This window comes from Rhopalosiphum padi, chromosome 1 (genome assembly GCF_020882245.1).
Source record: "Rhopalosiphum padi isolate XX-2018 chromosome 1, ASM2088224v1, whole genome shotgun sequence".
In the NCBI taxonomy this organism is placed as follows: domain Eukaryota; kingdom Metazoa; phylum Arthropoda; class Insecta; order Hemiptera; family Aphididae; genus Rhopalosiphum; species Rhopalosiphum padi.
In genome coordinates, this window is record NC_083597.1 from 5002445 (window position 1) to 5025567 (window position 23123).

A 23123-nucleotide genomic window follows, 5' to 3' on the forward strand; every position below is an offset into this window, starting at 1 on the left:
ATAATGCGTTCATTATTGGAATAAAATTAATAAAAGTATAAACAAAGTAGGTTAGAACTTACAGAGTGCGGAGGGCAGGTAGATAATCGAAAGATCCAGGCATAACACACGTTATCTCGTTGTTTAGCAAAGTTCTAAGACATAAAAAAAAAAAAAAACATAAAAAACAATTTGTATTTTTTTTTACTAAATACGCTTTCAACTTACAAAATTTTTAAATTGTGAAGACCAATGAACATTTTATTGTGTACTTGTCGAATCTTGTTTTCAGATAAGTTCCTATAAAAACATAACGTTAATGATAATGACTTGAAAAAAAAAAGATTTTTAATTATAAACGACAATCTTACAGTTCATATAATTTGATGGCGCCTTCAAAAGCGTTCGCTTCAACGCTACTAATGATATTTCTTTTCATTTCTAGTTTTTGTAAATGAGGCAACCGACCAAACAAACCATCAGACTTGATTTTTCCGATTTCGTTGTCATTCATAAGTCTTTGTTTATGGAATAAAATAATTAATGATTGTCAAAGCTAAATTAATATTTTAACGAACTGTTATTGACTTACAATTCGGTGGTGTAAATTGGTATGTCTTTTGGTATTTCAGTTAACGATCTTCCGGAACAATCGACAACTGTACCGTCACAGGAACAGTTCGATGGACATGGGACATCCGAGAAACAATCGGTGATTTTAGATTTCATGTCATCTAGACCTGTCAACGAAATAATAGCAGATATTTGTATATAAGTTTGACAGAATAAATGCATAACAATAATAACAATATTTGAAAACAATAGGTTAATTCACATTTTGTAATTGGTATAAAATTTAAACATTTTAAATTAGTTTTATATTATAATAAATCAAGTTTATATACCACCGACATTATATTGTAATAAAGATTTTAATACATTAATTTAAATTCGTTTTATAACTTAATTATAGTAACACGGGAGTTTTATAATATTAATTCCGTGACCTCAATATTCAAAAAACAATTTATTAAACATCAACAAATATTATGCATTAGTTTTTGTAACATTTTTAATATCTTATTTTCTTACCTGTACTATACTTTTTAAATTATAATCTTTAGAATTAAATTCATATTTTTCTTTTATATTGTATAATTCTAAATAATGTTTATTTTTTTTTTTAATAACAAAATTACCTTTATAATAACTTTTAAGATAATTTTAGTAATTTATTACATAATAGGTACTCGTTGTTTTACTATTGTTCTATATATATTGCATAATTTTAATATTAAAAATTTAAGACCTAAGATTTATAAATATCGTTATAAAATGCAATTTATTACGCTCTAATATTTATAAGTTTATGTACGTATAAGTATTACGTTTTGAAATATACTGTATACACGTTTAATATAAACATGGATACGTTTTCAAATAGTTAATATTTATGCGTTCTCAATATACCTTCATTATTCTTGAACCGAAAATCGTTTTATACCCTTTTTATTTTCCTAAAACATTTTTATGATATTAGTAAGGTGTTTGTGTACAGTAATTTTATTTGTGCTTTATAAAAAAATCGATTTTAATATCGGTAGGAGAAATAACAAGTTCTAGATTATTATTATTATGATTTAGATGACAATTTCGTTATAATAATTCTTTACTACTTATATACGAAAATGATAACTTACACTTGAATTTGTCATTGCTCAAGCCATCTATTCTTCGTTTTTGTAACTTTTTCGGTGACTCACACCGAGCGGCAGAGGTTTCAATTGGATTTTTATGCAAATACTCTGATAACCAACGTAAGTTGCAGTCGCAGCTAAATGGATTTCTGCCCAAATGACTGAAATAAATAAATAATAAACAATCAAATCTTATATATTTTATTTTTCACTTTATTTATTTGAAGAGATAATAATTTTTGTATATCCTTTTGGCTAATGGCCCCTTGAAGTATGATTGTTTTGATGGCTATTAAGACAAATAGTGCAAAGTAAACAATACTAAACAATGGCGATGGTGGGTTGCGTCTAGAAATAATAATGGAAGACACATCTGGTAGAATTCACGATGTTTTTATTTATAACTAAAGAAAAAGACATTTTTCAAGAAGTTTTCGTACAAAAAGTTTTTCAATGCTAATAATATACCACAACTATAATATGTATTCATTCCGACTGCATTTCGTTATGAACAGGAAACGGGCCGACGAAAAATAATATCCGGTAGAAAGAATAATCTCCTTTGGATACATACAATCAAGTCTTCAAACCTATTATACACTCTATAGTCTATACGACATTTTGTCTAAAGTTCATATTGAATATTATGGACGGTTTTCGTCTTGTGAATATTTCCACGAAGTATATGGAAATGCGGGGTCGGCCATTTTTGAATTAATTTTGTTTTAAGCTAGTCGTTTATTTTGAGTTTCCGAGCGGGAAAAAGCCAAAATAAATTTGACCGCATAAATTTGGATCAAGGCCGCAAAATGTCAACTGTTAATTTTTTCCACGGCGCCAAGAGAGATTAGCATAAGACTGCCACATAAAAATAACAACCCGAGGTATTTTGATTGTTACTTTTTACTGTATCGGGGACGAGAGTCTTAGATGTCTTCACAGAGTGCGTCTGGTTTTTTTTTTTTATTCAGTAAGTCTAGAGTTTTAACATTAATTAATTTAATGAAAATCAAATTTATTCATGAAAGCTTTTCGTGTACGTACCTATAATGGCATTTTAAACCTTGGTACAAGAATAATATTTTTTGCGTCGTTTAGAATTCAGAAATATTTGATCATTTTTTTTTTTTTTTAACGAAGATGGATGTTTTAACATTTTAGTAGGATTATGGATATGTCTTGACAGTAGATATTAATATTTTCGAATAAAGGTGAATTTAAATTATTTTATATTAAATATGGAAGCATAATTACATTTCATATTACTGAGAATTAATTTTCTACATAGAGTGATATATATTTTATATTAAATATCAGTTATTACTTGTTTATGTATATATTTTGTACGAAATATCGATCTTTAAAACGTTGGAAAACGGTAGGAATGCATTTGACATCAAGTTATTAGAATTGAAAATGTGAATTTGGGAATTACCTTTAAAACTTTATATACCTATTAATTATTACACTTTGAAGTTTATTTATTGTAAATAATAAAAGAAAAGCTGTAAATGTTCGTAGTATTATTGTGGTTTAACGCATGGGAAGGTAAACCGATAATTGAATCGAAATAATAACAATAGGCAATACTAGCTAAACATAAACAATGTATAAATGTATACTATACTTACAGAGTTTGGATACTCCTCATGTAGTCGAACGTTCCATTTGCCAAAGACTTTATGTTGTTATCGTACAGTGAGCTGCAAATAATTTTCAATATTTCAATTGTAAATATTTATGTTATTCATCTGCATATTTGGGAACGAAAAAAGGCCATTCGATTTTCAGTACGTGTGCGAAATTGACAATTTACAATTCTAATAATTATTCAAACCCATTATCATGGATCTACTAATATGAGTAAACAAAGTAAAAAACTCAAAAACTTTTCATTCGAATTTTGTTTTTAAAACGTTACAGTTTTTAGAAAAATAATTTGCTAAATAATATTTTTTCCACAATACATTATTTGAGTACTTTGTGTATAAAATCTCGAGAATTTGAAAATAAAGTCTTCGAGTATATTTAAAAATTTTATAAATCAGATTTTGAACTATTGCGTTATTGAAAAAAAAAGTGAGGTGAGCATTTTTGCACATTCACGATTATTCATCCAGTATATATTTAAAAAAAAATTACAGCAAGTATAGGTATAAATTATAGGATGGCGTCCGCGGGCTGATTTTTAATTTAAAACAAGTGTCGGATTTAAACGAAAGCCATATTGAATATCGAATGATGAGACGGATGAAGAGAAAGAGCGATGAGAACGCAAGGAAATATTCATGAATATTCAAACTTGGCTCGGGAAATCCGAAAGCGATTGTTTTCACAGGTAATCCGATCTCATATACGTACATATTGTGTATACAGGTATTCGTAAAACCCTATGTGTATCTTTACATTTCAATTTTATTCAATCTGGGTCCGCTATATACCTGACTTGGGTTCTTTTTTTCATTACACACAGGCCGTAAAAGGAGCAAAAAATTAATAAACAAAACCGTCTACAGTTTTACTCACAGCAAATTGACGCTGTGTAAATCTCTGAAAGCGTCTCTTCGTATACACGATATTTCGTTTGCGTTCAAAAGCCTTGAGAAAAACAGAATAACAACACGAACATATAATAATATAGTTTTTGGATTATGTATTGTATCATTTTTTTCTTCTTATATTTACACTTACAACAGTTGCAACGAAGTGAGGCCATGGAACACGCCACCGGGCAAGTCTTTTATTTTGTTGCCGTACAGCATTCTGAAAAAGGAGTAAAATACATAATAAATTCAATTTTTTCGAATTATTGGGTCGCTTCATTCTGATAAAATTACGCGTATTTCTCGTTCGTACAAATTTTATGACTAAAAATTCGATTTCAGGACAATAAAAATAATATATATAGGTACTGTGGTTCATAGAATATCGGCCGGGGTAGTGTAATATACAGCTTATATACTGCCGAGAATAAAAATATAAAGGTTTAAAAAGTTATAGCTTGCAGGGAAGTTGTAAAGTATACGTTTTTCCTTTTATTTTTTATATGTCGAATTCGGTTAATATCTTTAATACAACTATACGATATATAATATTATTATAGCATACGTATATTGCTGTCACGTATTATGTATATCGGAATACCGGTATAATAGTAATAATAATGTGTAATACGCGCGGGTATATTCAAATTTCAAATGTTATTATTTTCAATACACTCACCCTACAGGTGGATTATACATTTATACTTGACGGTTTTCGAAATATAATTAGAACTTTCGTTACGAATTCTGGAAAACATTTGGAGAACATTGCGGTCGTGCGGAAAACAAAATTATTATATTTTTAGCCATCTATCTGAGTGCTACATGTGATAAACGTTTACATTTTTTTCCGCTAACCAACGAGTTAATAAATAAGTCTGAAGATAAAAGCCTAAGGCAAACTTACACGCCGCCTGTTATTGTCATTAATAATGGCTTTTAGCGAATTTACGACCGCCTAAACAAGAGCGCTCCGACCCTTTGGCGTACATAAAAAAAGCTCGTGGCGCATTTGGAAACCATTCAAAATGTATTTTTTTAAACCCTATTTGCACCGGGAAAAATAACTTTAGGCGTGTATCGATACAGAACAAAAAAAGGTAATAAAACGGATAGCGTTTTTTTTTTCCAGAAAAATTGCGGATGGTTTTTTTGCAACCAACAATTACGCGTGATAGGTCGAAAGCAAAACCAGTTATAGACCCACGTATACATGATGTTTTATGCACGCTATACTTCCAGCGCGAATGACTAATGTGTAACTGAAAAAACCTTAAACATTGCTAAAAGACATTTTCTTGGGAGCTAAATCGTAAAATTATTTTATGATCTACAAGGAGAAAAAAGCGTTTCACATAGTTAATCATATGCATAACAGTGTGTACTTACAAAGATGTTAACGACTTCAGACCCTGAAAGGCGTCCACTGATATTTTTGTTATCTGGTTTTTGCTGAGGTCACTGTAACATGTAAATACATATTAATAAGTAAAGTAAATAGTTATATGTTTTATTGAAAAGAAAAAAGACTTCTTCCGTTGAAATATATAGTAAATACTAAATAATGGTTACGTTACAATATAATTGGCGTACAAAGAACGAAAAAACGTACAGTTAAAAAACATTAAATTTAGTGAAATGAAGCACGCAGTTATGTCAAGACCAATTACACTTGTAATGAATAAATTATAGATACAGTATATTTACGGGTTGAAAAATAACATATTTCATCAACGACTAAATTTAAATTCATATTAACCGGTTGTTAACCGACATTCAGCAAATAGAAATGCTAAAATATAATATGTCAGTTGTATATTATTACCTATATATTATTTTATTAAAAACGATTTCATTATTATATAGTTAAACGTGTACACGTCAAAACTACCATTATTCGATTATGTCGTGTGTTTTTAAAATCATCGTACACGTATATATACTATTTTTTTTTTTTTATTTGTAATATTGCGTTAAACAATTATTACAGTAGTTGTATTTGTACTTACATTCTTCGCAGACGCTTGTATTTAACGAACGCTTTGGGGAGGATTTCGGTGATTTGATTTTGTTCTAGTCTCCTGTGAAAAGTGATAAACCGTGGTAAATAAACACGATAATTTATATTATCATTAAACGCATACAATATATTATATAGGAATATGATGTACGCTTGATGCGTGGTTATAAAGTTGATAGGTAAGTCAATTTGTCAATTTATTGATTAGTACGCTATCTCATAGAAACAAAATATGTATTTGCGTAGTTTTCGTTATCAAAACTATACGATTTTTGTACTTTTACTTATTTTTATTCATCTGTGAAGGATGAAAAAGTAATTACTGTTAATACAGAAATGAGACGTTTTATTCGTTTCCCGAACAGTAAGCATTGTGACTTATTATTTTTTACCCACGCGCGCTGTCCACATTTATTTATAATACATATTTTAGATAAGAGCACTGGTTTGGTGGGGTGGGCTACTATTATAGTTGTACTTACAGTTCTACGATGTCCTCCGGCAATTTTGTTGGCACCTTGGTCAACGACTTCTCCCTGCAATTCACGATACCCCCCTCTTCACACGAACACGGATGCGGGCACGAGGACTTTTGGTCTTCGAAGCCAGGACCACATTCCACCGTCTCTCCGTCGAAATCGCCGTCTGCGAGGAGTTAAAATATAATCGTAAATTATGCTGTATATTAGCCAAAGTGTCACAATAGCCTTATAAGTCTAATGAGACCCTGTAGACTAGATACCTACTATTATATAATTATTGTTAGCCACTGTATATACATATTATATTATATACATGTATATTAGCTTTTATATAGGTACACTTAATCAACTGAATACGTATAATGATATGTTTATGAGTTTGACTGCATTACTCTATATGGCGCGGTGCATAATAAAACTTTAATCATTACGCGTGGTCCTAATGTGCAGTATAGATCTAATGAATACGATAAATTATTTGTTAAATTTCTTGGATATAAAAATATACATTTAAAATATCAGGTTTTTATGTGAATAATGATTTAACAATATTATAATATGTAAAAAGAAGTAAAAAAATGATCGAATTTACACATTTAATTGTGATTTAATTTCGAATTTAAAAGTACCTTGAGAGAAGTAAGCAGTACAAATAAAATCCGTGTATCGTGTTTAAAAGCTATTTTTTATTTGTTCAAACAATCGTAGAAAATGTTTGTACTTTATTATAATTAAAAATTACGAATATACCTAATATATTAAAAATTACAAAATAGTTTAAGTTGTATAGTAATTAATTTTAATTTTGTTTGAAAACTGTAGTCATAATAATAATTGTCAAGTATTTAATTTACTTTCATATTATATACATAGAAAAATAATTATTTTTATAGTAATTTTTAGTATAGTTTTTAAATTAAAAAATATTTATATTTCCACTGAAAAAAATAATTTACTTAAAGTTAAAATGTTATTCATACCACTTTCTCACTGGATCTGGGAGATAAAATATCCAGTTTTATAATATCGACGGCGGAAATTACATAAAATATCTACTATCCAGTGAATAAAATATTCTAAATGGAAAATTATTTTAAAATATTTATTTCGTATGTTTTAATGGGAATCAAACAATATTATCAGTATTAAATACACGGATTTAAATTATAAAATATCCATGATTATATAGATTAAAATTGATTATCGTCAAAATATTTTTAAATTATGTCTAACGGTGCAGCATATTATAACCGAATTTAAAGCTTATATATTTGCGGCGTCTGATAAATCGTAAAAAACTATCAAATCGTCTAGATTGTGTTGTATAACAATTAAAACGTTCTTCGTCTTGTATACTATAATACAACATATTATTATCATGTATATTTACCGCACTGCATGTGGTGTTTATGCATATCAGACAGTGGCAGACCAGCCATGTTTGATGGCCCGTGGCACTGAGTTGATGATCCGAGTCTAGGAATTCTAGGTAACCATTGCTGGTACAGCCATTCCAGCTTACAGTCACATTGAAACTTGTTTTCGGACAATCGAATGTTTCGCAGGCGGTAAAGGTCGGAAAACAGTCCCGACGGGAGCGTGGTTAGGTTGTTGTTGTTTAGAGTTCTATGGAAATTAAAGTGTACACACACATACACACATAAGTATATATAAATAGTTGATGTACATATATACATATATATTTTCTAATTCCGTAGTGAGCGTTTTAATGCTTACAGTATTTCCAGGTCTTTGAGTCCTTTGATGGCATGTTCGTCAATGCACAGGAGACGGTTGTTGTCCATTAGCCTGTGAACGAACGAATGGGCGATATTATATAATGAACTTTTTTTTTCTGTTTCTTTCACAATTAATCGTCAACCGTGAAAAATAATACCATTATTCGCGACGTTATTGAAACCGAACAGTGCGAACGAGACAGGACACGGCGGGTAGGAAATAATGAAGAATAATGTATCGGAAAGTTTTGTCCCTTCGTCGCGACGATATAGTGAGATGGGTCGGCGGTGGGACATTTGAATTTTCTTTTTTATTCTTTGTAGACATTTTCATTGTGGTCGATTAAAAAATATGAAAGAAATACACCGCTTCGACGAACGAAAACGATTTCACAATGCGAAAGAATGAAGTCGACGACAGAAAGTTTTTTTAAAAGGGGAAAAAATTAACTCATAAATTGAAATTAAGCTCCCGCGTAAAGTCAATAAGTTTCAATATTATACCTGTTGGGGATGGTTGCAAATTTTTTTTTATTTAATATTTTGTTTGTTTTGTTTAAATACTTACAAAGTTCTTAAAGCCTGAGCACCCTTCAACATGCTCTTCCCAACGAACAGCAAACGATTATGGCTCAGATCACTGTAAACATAAAAACACCGTCATAAGTATTATACGCAACATAATATATGTATACGGCTTATTATAATATACGAGTCATTTCGAAGTATTAAAATATAGACGCGCTGTATTTAAAGGATGAGGTAGGCATCTCGCTTTTTCATAAAGATACTACGAGTAATGGAATGAAATATACTAATATAGACATTTTATTATATATATTCGTGCGCAAAACGTTTGTTCATTTTTTTTTTTAAATATATTTTTTTTATCAAGTTTTAACATTTTTTTAAAAATACACCGCGGCAACAGTCGTATTTATATCAGCAGCGTCGCTTGTTGTAGCGTCTAATGGATTTTGATGTTTATTTCAAATAGAATAAAAGAGTGGTGTAAAAATTGACTATATCATGTTTTTTTTATTTTTATTCACTGTGAATTGTATTTTTACTTGTGTCTCGAGTTCGAAAAGGAAAAAAAGGAAAAAGTCTCCATTTTCCCGTTAAATTGATTAGGTTTTTCGTTCGTTCCATTAGTTGTCGCCGAAGGGCATCTCCGGGGACTGTTCCCGCTCTGCTCCGTTCCCGAGGTTTACCGGTAATTAACTTTACATCACTAAAGTCTCAGGATTTTCGAAGAGCTGGGTATATATATATATTTTTTTTTTCGTTTTACAGGAGTAATAAAACGAACATTATTCAAACCTGGATGAAAGCGGTTCCGGAGGGTGTAAAATTATGAAAAATGAAAACCCATAATGTAACCGCACAATGAGAGTGGTATACAACACGACGTAACAATACATACAAATAAATTTGTTTTATTAATTAAATTTAATATTTATGGTTTATGTTACCGCAATTGTTCCGAATGTCTTTACATCAAAACCGTTATGCAAGACTGAAATATAACTAAATAATTGAATTCCAACAACATTCGTGAATTTGATTTATTCCGGTTGAAATATTAATAATACCCTATCCCCTCACCCCACAAACAGCGATATATACTTTAAATGAAAATCCGTACTTCAGCGAATACGAATATATAATATGAACCGTCATTAAAACGGTGTCGACCGTGACGATAAATACTGAAACGTGCACGTCAACGGTTTTGTGAAAAAACGTCACACATCCAGACGAGCCGAGAAAATCAGATCTTGGAAATATTGCCTTGTTGCGCAGATGTCTGTTAAATCTCTACAATACATTTTATGGTTGACGTAAATACATATATACTTTTCAGTTTTCGTAAAAACTATAAACGAACCCGTTGATACGTTTGCAAATTCAATACCGCGGAATACGTATATGACAAAACGATACGTTTTTTTCAAACCGTATAATATATATACATATAGCCACACCGTAGTGGTATCGTACTATAGCTGTGTTGGAACTGCATTATAACACTATATGCTTACTTGCACGACACACTAGCGCTTTTAAAGTAGAAAACTTTCGGGTGTCAAAAACAGAATGAAAATAAAAGAGGTATTTTGAAAACCGTACGATTAAGACGAGATGTAGTTATATGAAACGTAAAAATAAGGAGTTGCGCGAAACCGGAAATTTTAATTGCTTCGTGGCGAGCGGGCGCTCGTCGATTGTATTCTTCGACGGTGCCGGTTTATTAATTACATTTCGACTTAGGTACACCCACCCAAGCACACGAAACGTACTACGGAAATGCCACGGAGGCGGATATTACTATACTATGGATAGAATAATATATGTAATTTAAAAATCATTGACGCGAAATACGTACTTATCGATTTATATAATATATAATGAATAACTATGTATATAAGTTCGACGTGCTGACCCACGCGGATCGTCTTCAGATTGCGAGACAAGTAAGAGAAAATACACCGGTACACTATATATTTATATAATGATATTATTACGGCGTACGTCATGATATTATATTCTACTCCGTCTTTTTTATTTTTTTAATATCATATCGAAAAAAAAAAGCAAAAAAATAAATCTCCGTCGCCGATCCTCTCGGGACACCAATATACCAAACCCATACATACATACATACATACATACACTATTATAATATAGAGATGTAATCTATATGATAATATACACGGGATTCCGGTGGTAATATCGGCGTTAGAATATTATTATGAAACTTTCAGACGGCCTTCGTCACTGCCGCCGCCCACCCCCGTCGCGTTTGTAATCTCCATTTCGCGACAACCCTACGCGAGAGCGGAGCACGCCGCGCCGGGACCCTACGTATATATATATATATATATATATGTATATATTCTTTTGTAGTCGTCGTCGTCGTCGTCGTCGTCGTCCTCGGCATCGTCGTCGTCGTCGCCGTCATCGCAGTACAGCAACAGCAACGATGACTGATCGAACTAGGTGATTCATGCACCTTCGTATTATTATTAATCGAAGAATATTACGAGGGAGAGAGAAAAAGTGTACGACGCACTTATGCGGGGGGGACAGATATGGAGTGTGTGTGGCGAGAGAGAGAGAGAGAGAGAGAGAGAGAGTGAGCGAGACTACCGCCGCCGCCGACGGTGACAGCTTTGCGGGCAATAATAATCATTTTCGGCGGGGGAAAAAAAAGGGGACGTCGACCAACAATCGAGTCGTACCGTTTTCTTTTCGCGAACCCAAAGGGGCGAAAAACGATGCGTATACTATATTATGAAGAAATGACGATATTAATTTATGTGTGTGTGTGTGCGTGTATGTGCTGTACGAGGTGTGTGCGTGCGGTCGCATGTGCGATTATGGGAAAACTTTTATTATTATTATTATTATTATTATTATTATATTATGACGCGGTGAATCATTCGAAACTGCCGGGGTAATGGTCAATTCTTGGCACAATCGACGTTATGTTTTATAATTTAATACGAATAAGTACGTACTGTTTTTGTTTTTTTCCATTTAAGCGATGTAATATTAAAGTCTTACGAAATACGTTAGGGTCTAACTACGCTGCAGGTACACTTTACATGCGGTAAGAACCATTGGCCGTTGTGTAATATACAAGCAAGGATACATATATATATATAAAAAAAATGGTGATATTTGCATTCATCGAAAAAGTATAGCATTTTTATCAAAATATTTGTAACGTACAAAATTTACACCACTCTATCCCGACGAAGGATTAATGTATAGAACGAATAGATTACATATTATTTCGTGGTATAGATATAGGTATACCGTTAAAGTTGATATTTATGGCTTTTTATATTTAGTCCGTTAAATATCGTTTTCATAACATTGAAAACCAAACAACGTACGCACAAATCATGTATTATTATAGTGCTTTATTATGTGATTTTTTTTATGTATTTTTCATTTTAAAACGGTACTTTATAATAATGACGAAAATACGAAATTTAACGCTATCGCTAATATAATATTATATTTCATAACGGCGGATACATTATTGTACGTCATAATACTATGCAATAGACATACCCAACGCATTTAGTGTATATGACACGGGAAAACATTTTTTATAGATATACGGTACACAAATAATAGTTTCGAGGAGTAAGTACATATGTAACTGCAACAGTCTCTGTTGGGAATACATTACTTTGATTATATTATACTGATAGTTGGGCATAGCTTTTTCCCGCCAAAAACTAGTTTCTTGATTTACGCCTTGCTTTTTTATGTCGGAATGGAAAAATTGTAATAATAAGTTAAATGTCGATTAATAAAATAAAATTATAGTTTTAGAAAAATCACAAACCTAATATATTTAATATAATATTCTATTTATTATTTTTTTAATACCATAATTTCAAACCATGATCAATTTCATTTTAACAGCTAATATGTTTTGTTAGACGAATTACACTTGATGAATAAATAAAAACAACTTCTAATTGTAAAATCATTAAACGATTTTAGTGATTATATTTACAAATTTTAAAACACTGTTTCATGTTACGAATAAATAACCAAATCAATTGCCTAACCTAACCTAACTAATCATTGGTTTCCAAACTTTTTTTGGTGGTAACGTGAATCATTTTCGTTTTTGGTAAAAACGGTCAATATTATTTTTGATTTTAGACTGTACAGTAAATTTTGTTTAATGTGGACTCTTTGGGACCAGATATATTTGCCCATAAAAAACCGAAATGAATAAAAAAATTTTTGATTTCAAAGGAAGAGTGTTTAATGTTACCATCATCACCAAGGCTTAATAATTTTTATAATTTTTGATATACATAAGTACCTAATATTGTACGTACATACAAAAACGTTGACATCAAAACTCCATGTGGTCTTTAAAATTTAAATACGTTATATTAAAACTAAATACTAATAAAAAAAAATTATTCTCGTTAACCGAATAGAGTGTTCACATAAGGCGGTATTTTTTTTATTTTGTTTACATGCATCGGAATCGGTACCAGACCATTTTGACCATATTAGCGGCTGGCCGCATTAAGCCGCGGTACCCACATTAAGCGGAACCTACTGTAGTTTAGCACTTAACCTAAATACGAAGTCCGGTGTTTAATGATATAATACTTCGAGTGTTCCCGTGTTGTTGTAAGCCTGCAATTTGTACATTTAATATAGAATCGGCTGGACGTTTTTGTGTGAAACGACGTATAATTGTGTGCCGGGTACCGATGATGATCATTAGACCGCCGTTTCTATGACGTACAGAGTGGCGGCTTCCAGTGTACTGTACACTGCATAGGCGTTGTTCATAAATCAAACGGAGCATGATTTATACGTATTATAATATATTATAACGTTACGTATTATCATTATATTGTGTACAGCTGGACTGTTTATAGTGTTATTATACGATTTTAATCGGATCTGTCGCGAGATATTTAATACGAATTACTAAACTACGCACTGTTTTTGTATATTATATACACCGTTGCTGCACACCGATAACTATGTACACATATATATATATATATATATATATTATGGTTAATTATTATAAATTGGACATGCCAAAACGCTATATTCTATATACGTGTACGAGCGGATCAAATGATATTTTAATAGTTTTGGTAAACGGTTTATATTAATGGCGGATGAGATGGCTGCGCGGTGCACTAGTTAAAAATTAACTAATTATTAAAGTAATACATAACATAATATTGTATAGTAGAATATTATACCACGAGCGACTGGACAACTCATCGCATAACCGTCGCCGCGTGTGTGGCACTCGCCACCGTTTTTAGTCGCACGAATGTAGATAATAATAATATAATATTTGTATTTATTAAGTGCAGGTAGTACGACGAATTTTCCGTGCAGACGTATATTATGGAAACCCTTTCAAGTGAAATCGAAAATCCGTTCTGAGCTGAAATCCCGGACGTCCGAGAATTAAACGCGCACGTATGTAGGTATACATGTAAACGCGTACGAGGGTAAATCCTCTTAACAATCGCCTACACGGCGGCCGGGGTGTTTTTAGAAAAACCATTGGGGTATTTGTAATACATATTTTATGTAAAGGTGTCTGTATAAAATTACGCGGCAACAGCTCAGCGGATTTGAATTCGTTTTCTATGAGTGCAGCACGGGACTTCGTACACACTGTACAGGTAATACACCACAACCGCACAATACGGCGCGAATACTCATGCATATTATATATTTATGTAGCTTTTTTTCTCAGCAGTGATTCCTTTGATTTATGTCGATTTTCCGAAGTATATTGGCAGCAATATTTTTTTTCTGACTGAAGTAATATAACTTTTTGTGGATTTACGTTAATGTTTTTTATTGAATTATATCAAAACAATAAAACATTATAAGCTAATAAAGGTTACGACTAATAGACGCTTTTAGTTTTGTTTAAATCATCACCACAAATAAAATATTTACAATATGAAATCGTTCTAATGTGTAGTGTTATTGATTTAGTATAAAAAATTTAATATTTTTTAGTTACTTTAGAGTAATCATTGTTTTAAATTATTTGTTGAAAACGAAATAAAACTTGTCACTTTACATTCTATAGCTTATAGATACAATACAGTAGTTAACATAGGCTTACTTATGGTACGAAGTATGACATTTCCAATACAAAAAAATTTAATTTTTTTGAAATCGCTGAAGAACAAATAGAGTAATTTTATAGTAATGAGAAGGAACTATAACTATGTAGTTAATCTATTCAAGTCAGAAGCAAGAATAAACTGATTACTGCTTTTAAAGAAACTTTCCAAACAGTGTAGTTCATAGGTGTACTGTATAATAGAACATAATGTACTGATATTATAATTTAATGTAATACAATATGCGTTCATATAATATATAGGTCGGTACACGGATGTATATAATAACATATTTTTATTATTCGTCTACAAAACTGATAAAAAGCGTCTGAATAAAAAATGGTTCGAAAAGGCGCTGCACGGTTTAACATATTATATTATATTTTATAATAATATGTAATATTATACACAATATATATATACCTATATTCGTTTCAATATACTTAGCGGCGCAACGTAAGACATATACGTATATGATATAATACGATTCCAAATAAATGCGCGTCGTTGTTCTCTCTTTAGCATGTTTACCTAAGACACACACACACACACACACACACTCAACACACACAAGCTCGCGTGACGTATAAAAACTGAAAAATTCGTCAGAACGGCTTATACAACTAGTATGATATGTATATGTATAAATAATAAAATATATACCGATGTACGATTGTGTGAGTAAATCTCGTGTGTTGTGCGGTCTTGAGCCGAAGCAAAAGAGGGGAAAAAACATTTCCTCCACCTGCGTTTACCCTTAGGCTCAAACTCACTATTATAATCATATCACGAATACACACACACTCACAATACCTGCAGCATGTATAGGCATACACTCGCATGCGGACGCGACTGGTCCCGCGCGATTATTATTATGTTGTCAGCTCGTTTGGAAATGATAATAACAATGGTGTCTGTCTATCTATTCGACGAGTGCACACTGTATATAATAATATTATCCACTTCAGACGAAGAGGGCTGATGCTACGGCTCGCACATATTACGCGCCCAAGTAATTTTTCATAATTCCGTCCTACCCGCTTGCGACTACCCCCATGCTGTACCGGCGTACGTCCTGACCGTTATTATATTTTTTTATTATCTTATTGTTTATTATTTATTTTTTTAAACAATTTCTTTATTTCTTCCACCCCGCCCACCATCCCCCACACTGTATCACGTCGGTTATTTTTTTTTTTTAACCACATATTGTATAACCCGTTGACCAATTTGTAACACCGAACGTGCGCGCCTCTCCGTGTACATATTATATTATGTACGCGTAAAACGTTGTTCGTGCGCAACACGTGATTCACTCATTGTGTGACGCTAATGGATCTGCATAAGAATTAATGCACGAGAAGTCGCTTCAAGGGTCACGCTCGTGATACCGCCGCCGCCACCGACTTCGCCGTCGTCGTCGTATACCCTTCCCAAAGTCATCGTGTACGTTTTTAACTACATAATTTTTCATGCACGTGTATGCGGGTAAGAGTATGGGGTACCTCTATAGCTGCAGCGGTGCGGTAATAGTGGTTTTTAATGAAAGCAATTTTCACGCTAAGGGATGTCATCGTGTTTGTCCAAGTTGAAACATGGTTTTATCACTTCCAGAGAGAACACGAATTTCAATGTTCTCTACAAGATAAAAATCGTAATTACATAATAATTACTGCTGTATAATCATAATAAAAACAATTTAATACGACTGCATAATATATAATACACATGGTTTTACAGCTTGAATCCATTATTATTAGATACTGTACATTACCCAGTTGTCTCCGTCATCAAAATTATATTATATTTAGTTTTTAAGTGCACAAACATCCATTATTTATAGAAAGTATAGATAAAAAATATTTGTGTGAAAATGGTGAAATAAATCTGTTGAAATATTATTTAAATTTTAAACAAACTTCAATAATTAACGTTTCTAAAGGTGTATTAGTGGATTAAATTAAATTTATATTAAAATCGTTACGTATTTATTTCGGATTGTACTATTTATACATAGGTATTTTATGTTAAGCCAATAGCGTAATCAGGACTTTTTCAAGTTGAGTGCATACTTCGTTTGATGTGCCGAACGTTTCAAAACGTTCTTTGTAGTTTTGCTTACTATTTTGTTAACATAATATCAAATTGTCTAAAAATATTCTAGTAATACTAAATATATTAGTCGATAACTTTCTCTATATTAAATTATAGATTAAATAAATATATTTCAATATTTGATAAATTATTTTATTCGATCCAAGAAGTAGGGAAAGAGTCTAGACTTAGGGATTCCTGTGTATTAAGCATATTATCTTCTTAATATTTGTGTACTTAAAAAAGTTTTAAAAGTTAAAATTATTTATTACAACAGATTTTTTTGTAAGTAACTGAAAATATTTTAAAATATACATTTTTAAAGTTTCATTATATAATCAATACAATGAAACTTTAAATTATATTATAATAAATATTAAATAGTGAAATTAATTACTATTTATAGCACTAACTTAAAATTAATAATTATTTACATTAAACAAATTGTAAAAGTTAAAGTTTCAATTAAAAATGAAATCAATTACACGAACTCACGATACTATTAATATAAAAACATTTTTAGGTTATTTCATCCGAACCAAATATAATTTAATTTGAAATTCATTACTCATTTATTAACTAAATTGTAATTGTTTATTACCTAATTAATGCATTTGTTTTTCAAAGTTTATTCTAAAAATTTAAACAAATATATTGCTATGTTATACAATAATATTAAAAGCAATATAAGCATAATCTGATGATAAACGAATTAATACACATACAAGTGTACTTATGTATTTACTCGTATGCACGCACGGTGCACGTGTGACGTGTGTTGGTCAAGATGATTCAACGAAATCGATTTCGATCGGTTCATTGTACACGAGTGGTCGTAGTTTTTGCACATCATGTCCTAAATGTAATTTAGGTAATTTCTTTTTCTTTTTTCTCGTATACTTTCCCTAACTTACAATGATAGATTTCCCAAAACGACACTTAAAGTATTTTTTTTCTTCCCGTTCTCCCTCTCCCCAAAAACCATATGCGTAACTACTGTGCACGTACATAAAAATGACGTCACCCGAGCTTTGGGCACGCTCCCCCGTAGTAGCAATAATTGTAAAGCCAGACTATAAATTAAATCCGGGTGATCCGTGTAATCATAGTCGCCTACGCTGGCCGCCCTCGTACTTACAGTATGCATCATGTCGCGCGGCGATGCATACCGTCGGTATCTGCGTTTTGTTTTTGGGGTGAGGAGATGTTTTTTTTACCATCCACCCCCGCCAACGACCGATTGGTAGAAGGGTTTACCACTGAGTCACTATACTCCGTGTACACTATACTATTAAACTCGCATGCCGACGCCACCGTATATATATTGTAATATTATACGTACATTATACAGGGTGGGCCGTTATGTTTTCCCGCACCGTGCAGAGCTGTGTAATCTTCGCACAGCCAACCGTGAAACACTGAACGGTTGATCGCGTGGATCCACAAAAGGTCGTTGCCGGATAATATGTAGGCACCTACTACCTGCATATTTTGGGTTCCATGTCTTTACGTATGTCTTTACCTAACCGTTTTGTTCAATCTTTGCAATCAAGTTTACTTCGTATCATTGGTCATAACTTCGAACACTACTACTATAAAACACGAACCAACTAATGCATCTATTCCGGTGGCGGAGATTACGCGTGTGCATCCACGATTAACATCGTTTGCGGAGCATTGTTATTAATCATATATTATCAGTATTTTATTTTTATAATTGGAAATTTAACAATAATAATCAGTATATTATGCCGATAAGGTATTTTATAAAAAAAAAACACATAATTAATATTTGATTATTAATATATAATTAAAAAATTAATACAAAAATGTAAAAATCAATCATTGAATCCATTGAATATTAATTAATAATAATTATTGTTTAATATTATCTGATTTATAATAAAGAATTTTTGTTTGAAATAATCTAATTATTCTTAATTGCCTTTATTATGCTAATTGACAAATACGCGTCCGGAAAAAAATCTTTTTATTGCACTAAAATTCTCTAAATTCACATTCGTGCGAATATATTAACGTGCGACTATTAACTTCTATGATTTATATAAGAACCACTAAATATGAAAATTAAAAAAAAATAAAGTTTTGGTAGAATTCTAATACATATATTTTATACTATATTTAGGATAGATTTTCATCATATTATTTTCTATGTCACTGTTGTTGTAAGTAGTATTATATAGCATTGTAGCTATGTTGACATCCTGTTCGTCTGTATATTGCGCGGTTAGCAGTAACATTGTAGGAGTATTTTCTATGGAAAATAAAAACATTTCGGGCTACCCGGAAAAACGCCTTCGGCGGCCGGCGACTCACCCTGTATTTAATAATAATATGTTTATTTAAAGAACCCAGAAGAACAATGCGCCACAAACGTCTCCACCACCCTCTTAACCGTGGGCAATCCCCTTACAATGTCACAGAAATGCAATATTAAATACACAGACTTTCGCTCACCCTTTCTCGTTTGGCAGCGGCGGCGGTGAGCGACGCACACGTTGGGTTTGACCTATTGTCAATATCGTTACAATGTTAATTTTTGTTTCATAATTTATCATCAACTGAATATGCGTGTGCGTTGCTTGGTAACCCATAGCATACGCTCCCCCAATCACACGCTGCTTCCGACAACCAGGTAAATCGCTATTAATATTTTAAAATAATAATCTTAAAGAAGGATACTTGAAATTCCCATTCATTCGCATTGTGTGCTGGTATTGTATTCTTACGATTTAATTTTGAATTTTGTTTAAATAAAAATGAATTTTTCGAATTATTGCGATTCACGAAACTTCCATTACTGCATAAATGTCTTAGAAATATTTGTAATACGTGCAAAATCTTTTTTAGTAACTACAAATATCGTCGTTAGATAGGTATAAGTATTCACGTTCAAATATTTGAACGCGTGCTTTCATAAAAACACAAATTGCATTCTAATACATATTATAATTATAATAATAAACATTTTTTTCTGAACTATCGTACAATCTCGTCGATGATAACAGTAAGTTTGTGTTTTAGAGTTTTGAAAGTTTATGTTAATATTTATAGTAAAATAACGATAAAATTACACAAACATTATTACATAATACAACAAAACTTAATTGTATGTTTGAGCACCGGTTATAGTTAATAATTAAAAATAATAGCGTATGTTTATTATAGACTAGTTTACAGTAGCAGTGATTGCAGAGATAGTAGTAAATTACTAAAAAATTGGTGTTTTCAACGAAATCACAATTGTATTTTTTTTATGAGTATATGACATCATATATAGTGTCGAATTGTTGAATGAGGTCAAACTTGTTATCGTGTCCATCGGACGAAAAAATTGCTTTGGCTAAAATAGTAGGCACATAGGGGGTGCTACAACTTAATTTATGTTAAGTGTCCATATAATTATCACCTGTTGTTTTTACAAAATGTGTTATTAAAATAATAACATTATTACGTGATGCACTATGTCGATTGAATTCGAAATTCGTACGTTATTCGTTCTTCGGGTAAACCGTACGTAATCAACAGTCTGACGAATACGACTTGTTCACCAAAACGGAGCGTGTGTAAATAAAAGGTACATCGGAAAAAAAAAAAGCAAGAAAGCGAACAAACACACACACGAACGAAACATAATAGAACGTGCTCGGGCGCCCATAAATATCTACACATAATATTATATACATTTTTGTGCGCGTGTGTGTGTGTTTTATCTGCGCGTGTATCGCATTACGTCCGTCACTTGTGGCACATCGGGTCTCCGGGACAATTTTGGCGCAGGAGAACGGGGAGGAGAGTGTGAAAAGAAATATAATAATCTATACGACGAGAAGGGTCTTGCGTGTTTCTGCGCGTCTGGATGTGTGTGTGTGTGTGTTGTGTGTATATGCGTGTGTAGCGATTCTACGTCTAGATTTTGTCGGCGATATAAAACACGTGTAGAGAAAAAAAAAAATAAAGGCGCCGCACAAAAGGAAAATATTATTATTCGTCCGCGTTGGGATTCCATTATGCAGGCGCCAAGGGTCGCCACGGTGCTCACTATACGTACACTGTTTCTACCCCTCTAATGGGTTGCCTCTGCGGTTACGTCTTCTCGGTGTATAGAAAAACACAACGACGGTCGAGACCGAGAAGAAACGAGAGAGAGAGAGAGAGAGAGAGAGATGGATAGATATAGAGGTATACACGGTTGTGAGATAGAATCGTAGAATATTTATTTTTTTCGTTTTGTTTTACAGCGATTTACTAATTGTAGAATAAAAAAAAATAAAATAGAACTGTACACTGAAACGGCTCTGTGTGCGGTATGTTTCGGGCGGTCAGACGACAGAGTTTCCAACGTCCGAGACAAAGACGATGCGTAATAACTACTATGATATCGGTATTGTCGTAAATCCGAGTATACGACTCGCCGCTAATGGAGCCGTCATTAGCTTAGATCGCGGGGACGATCAGTAGAATAAAATAATATTGTAACGTAAATCGTAGTGCGGCGATAGAACGTTGAACATATACAGGGTGATCCGCTATAAGTATTTTCGTTTTCCTTAAGAACGACAGTCCTTAAAAAAAGTCTTACAAAAATGTAAAATATCTGTAGCATCTACATCTTCCAAACCCATTATCGTGGACATATTAATATATTATTCTTATATAGTGTACAAGTAAAATAACTACTTGTATATAATCGTAATTTTGATACGTCAACGATTTCAGATGAATTATCCACTAAATAATTTATAATTGAATAGGCGGGCTGTCGTTTGAAAAACATAAATAATTAGTATCACCACAGAACACTCCTTAAGTACTGTAAGACTGACAAAACAATCTTCGGGTATATTTAAAAATTTTAAAAATCAGAATATATCGAATAACATGTACAATTAGAGAAAAATGGGGTTGAACGTGATTGGTGAATCACTCTGTATAATATTATGTTATACATTATATCGTATCCGGCCGGGCCACACACACATCACACCTTATTCTTATCCGCCCCGTGAATAACATCATCATATATGTATGCACGTAAGTACGCCGTTTGCCGTCCGACGACGGACGACTTTTTTTTCGACGTCCGTGCACGCCCTTATACTTATAATACGTATAGCCTGCACGTCGCGACTGCGTGTAGGTACACACGGCATGACGTCGTAAAATAACATGTACGATAATATGCGTGTTTGTTATAAACCGATCGCGGTTGTAGGTGCCAATTAAATGCGCGTATACGTACGTTTTTCGAATTCCTCGACCAATTTAAAAACGCGTTGTTTTATATAGCCGATCAACGGGTCAGACATTATTGACAATGTTCTCGATTGGAATATAATATATAGTTTATAGGAGTATTATAAATGTAAAAACACGTCAACGAAATACCTGCACAATGTTTAAATACGTCGCGTCGTGTCGTAAACGGATGGAATATTACAGAATTCCAAATCTAAAAACGCGGAATGAATTGTTTAATACGTTTCGTTTGATTTTATACCGCGCAGTAGTTTGTTATATTAATATTTTTATAATTGGTGCGGATATTAAAAGTGATTTATATACATTTATATGAAAAAGTTTTTTGTATTTATATATTTCATATGTTATAAACAATTTAGTATAATAATAATGTATAATCATCTATACTTTTTTATTTAAAGTATTTTTATATATAGATCACTCAGTACTTAAACGTTATGGGTTGAGGTTAACCTAAGTTCTCTGACTAGAAAAAAAAAGCTACAGCAAAAACTGAGCTTCGTAAAATATCACGAAAACGTAAGTTAACGATACTAGAAAAGAAAAAATTTGAACATCTCGATAAAGATAATAATTTTAAATTTAATAGATAGATGGATAAATATACCTATTTTATTTTTAAAA

The 23123-nt window shown here is 32.1% G+C and overlaps 1 protein-coding gene across 1 annotated transcript in view; it reads right to left on the reverse strand.

Annotated features, from left to right (window-relative positions):
• LOC132917844 (protein slit) overlaps positions 1-23123 on the reverse strand; it is a 121198-nt gene that overhangs the window by 7964 nt on the left and 90111 nt on the right. The window contains exons 5-18 of the mRNA XM_060978793.1: positions 9029-9100; positions 8459-8530; positions 8112-8347; positions 6722-6884; positions 6229-6300; positions 5609-5680; positions 4368-4439; positions 4203-4274; positions 3308-3379; positions 1680-1837; positions 572-719; positions 351-497; positions 208-279; positions 63-134 (exon numbers count right to left, since the gene is read on the reverse strand). Of these exons, the coding sequence (XP_060834776.1) occupies positions 63-134; positions 208-279; positions 351-497; positions 572-719; positions 1680-1837; positions 3308-3379; positions 4203-4274; positions 4368-4439; positions 5609-5680; positions 6229-6300; positions 6722-6884; positions 8112-8347; positions 8459-8530; positions 9029-9100 (1500 nt within the window). The remainder of the gene's footprint in view (positions 1-62; positions 135-207; positions 280-350; positions 498-571; positions 720-1679; positions 1838-3307; positions 3380-4202; positions 4275-4367; positions 4440-5608; positions 5681-6228; positions 6301-6721; positions 6885-8111; positions 8348-8458; positions 8531-9028; positions 9101-23123) is intronic.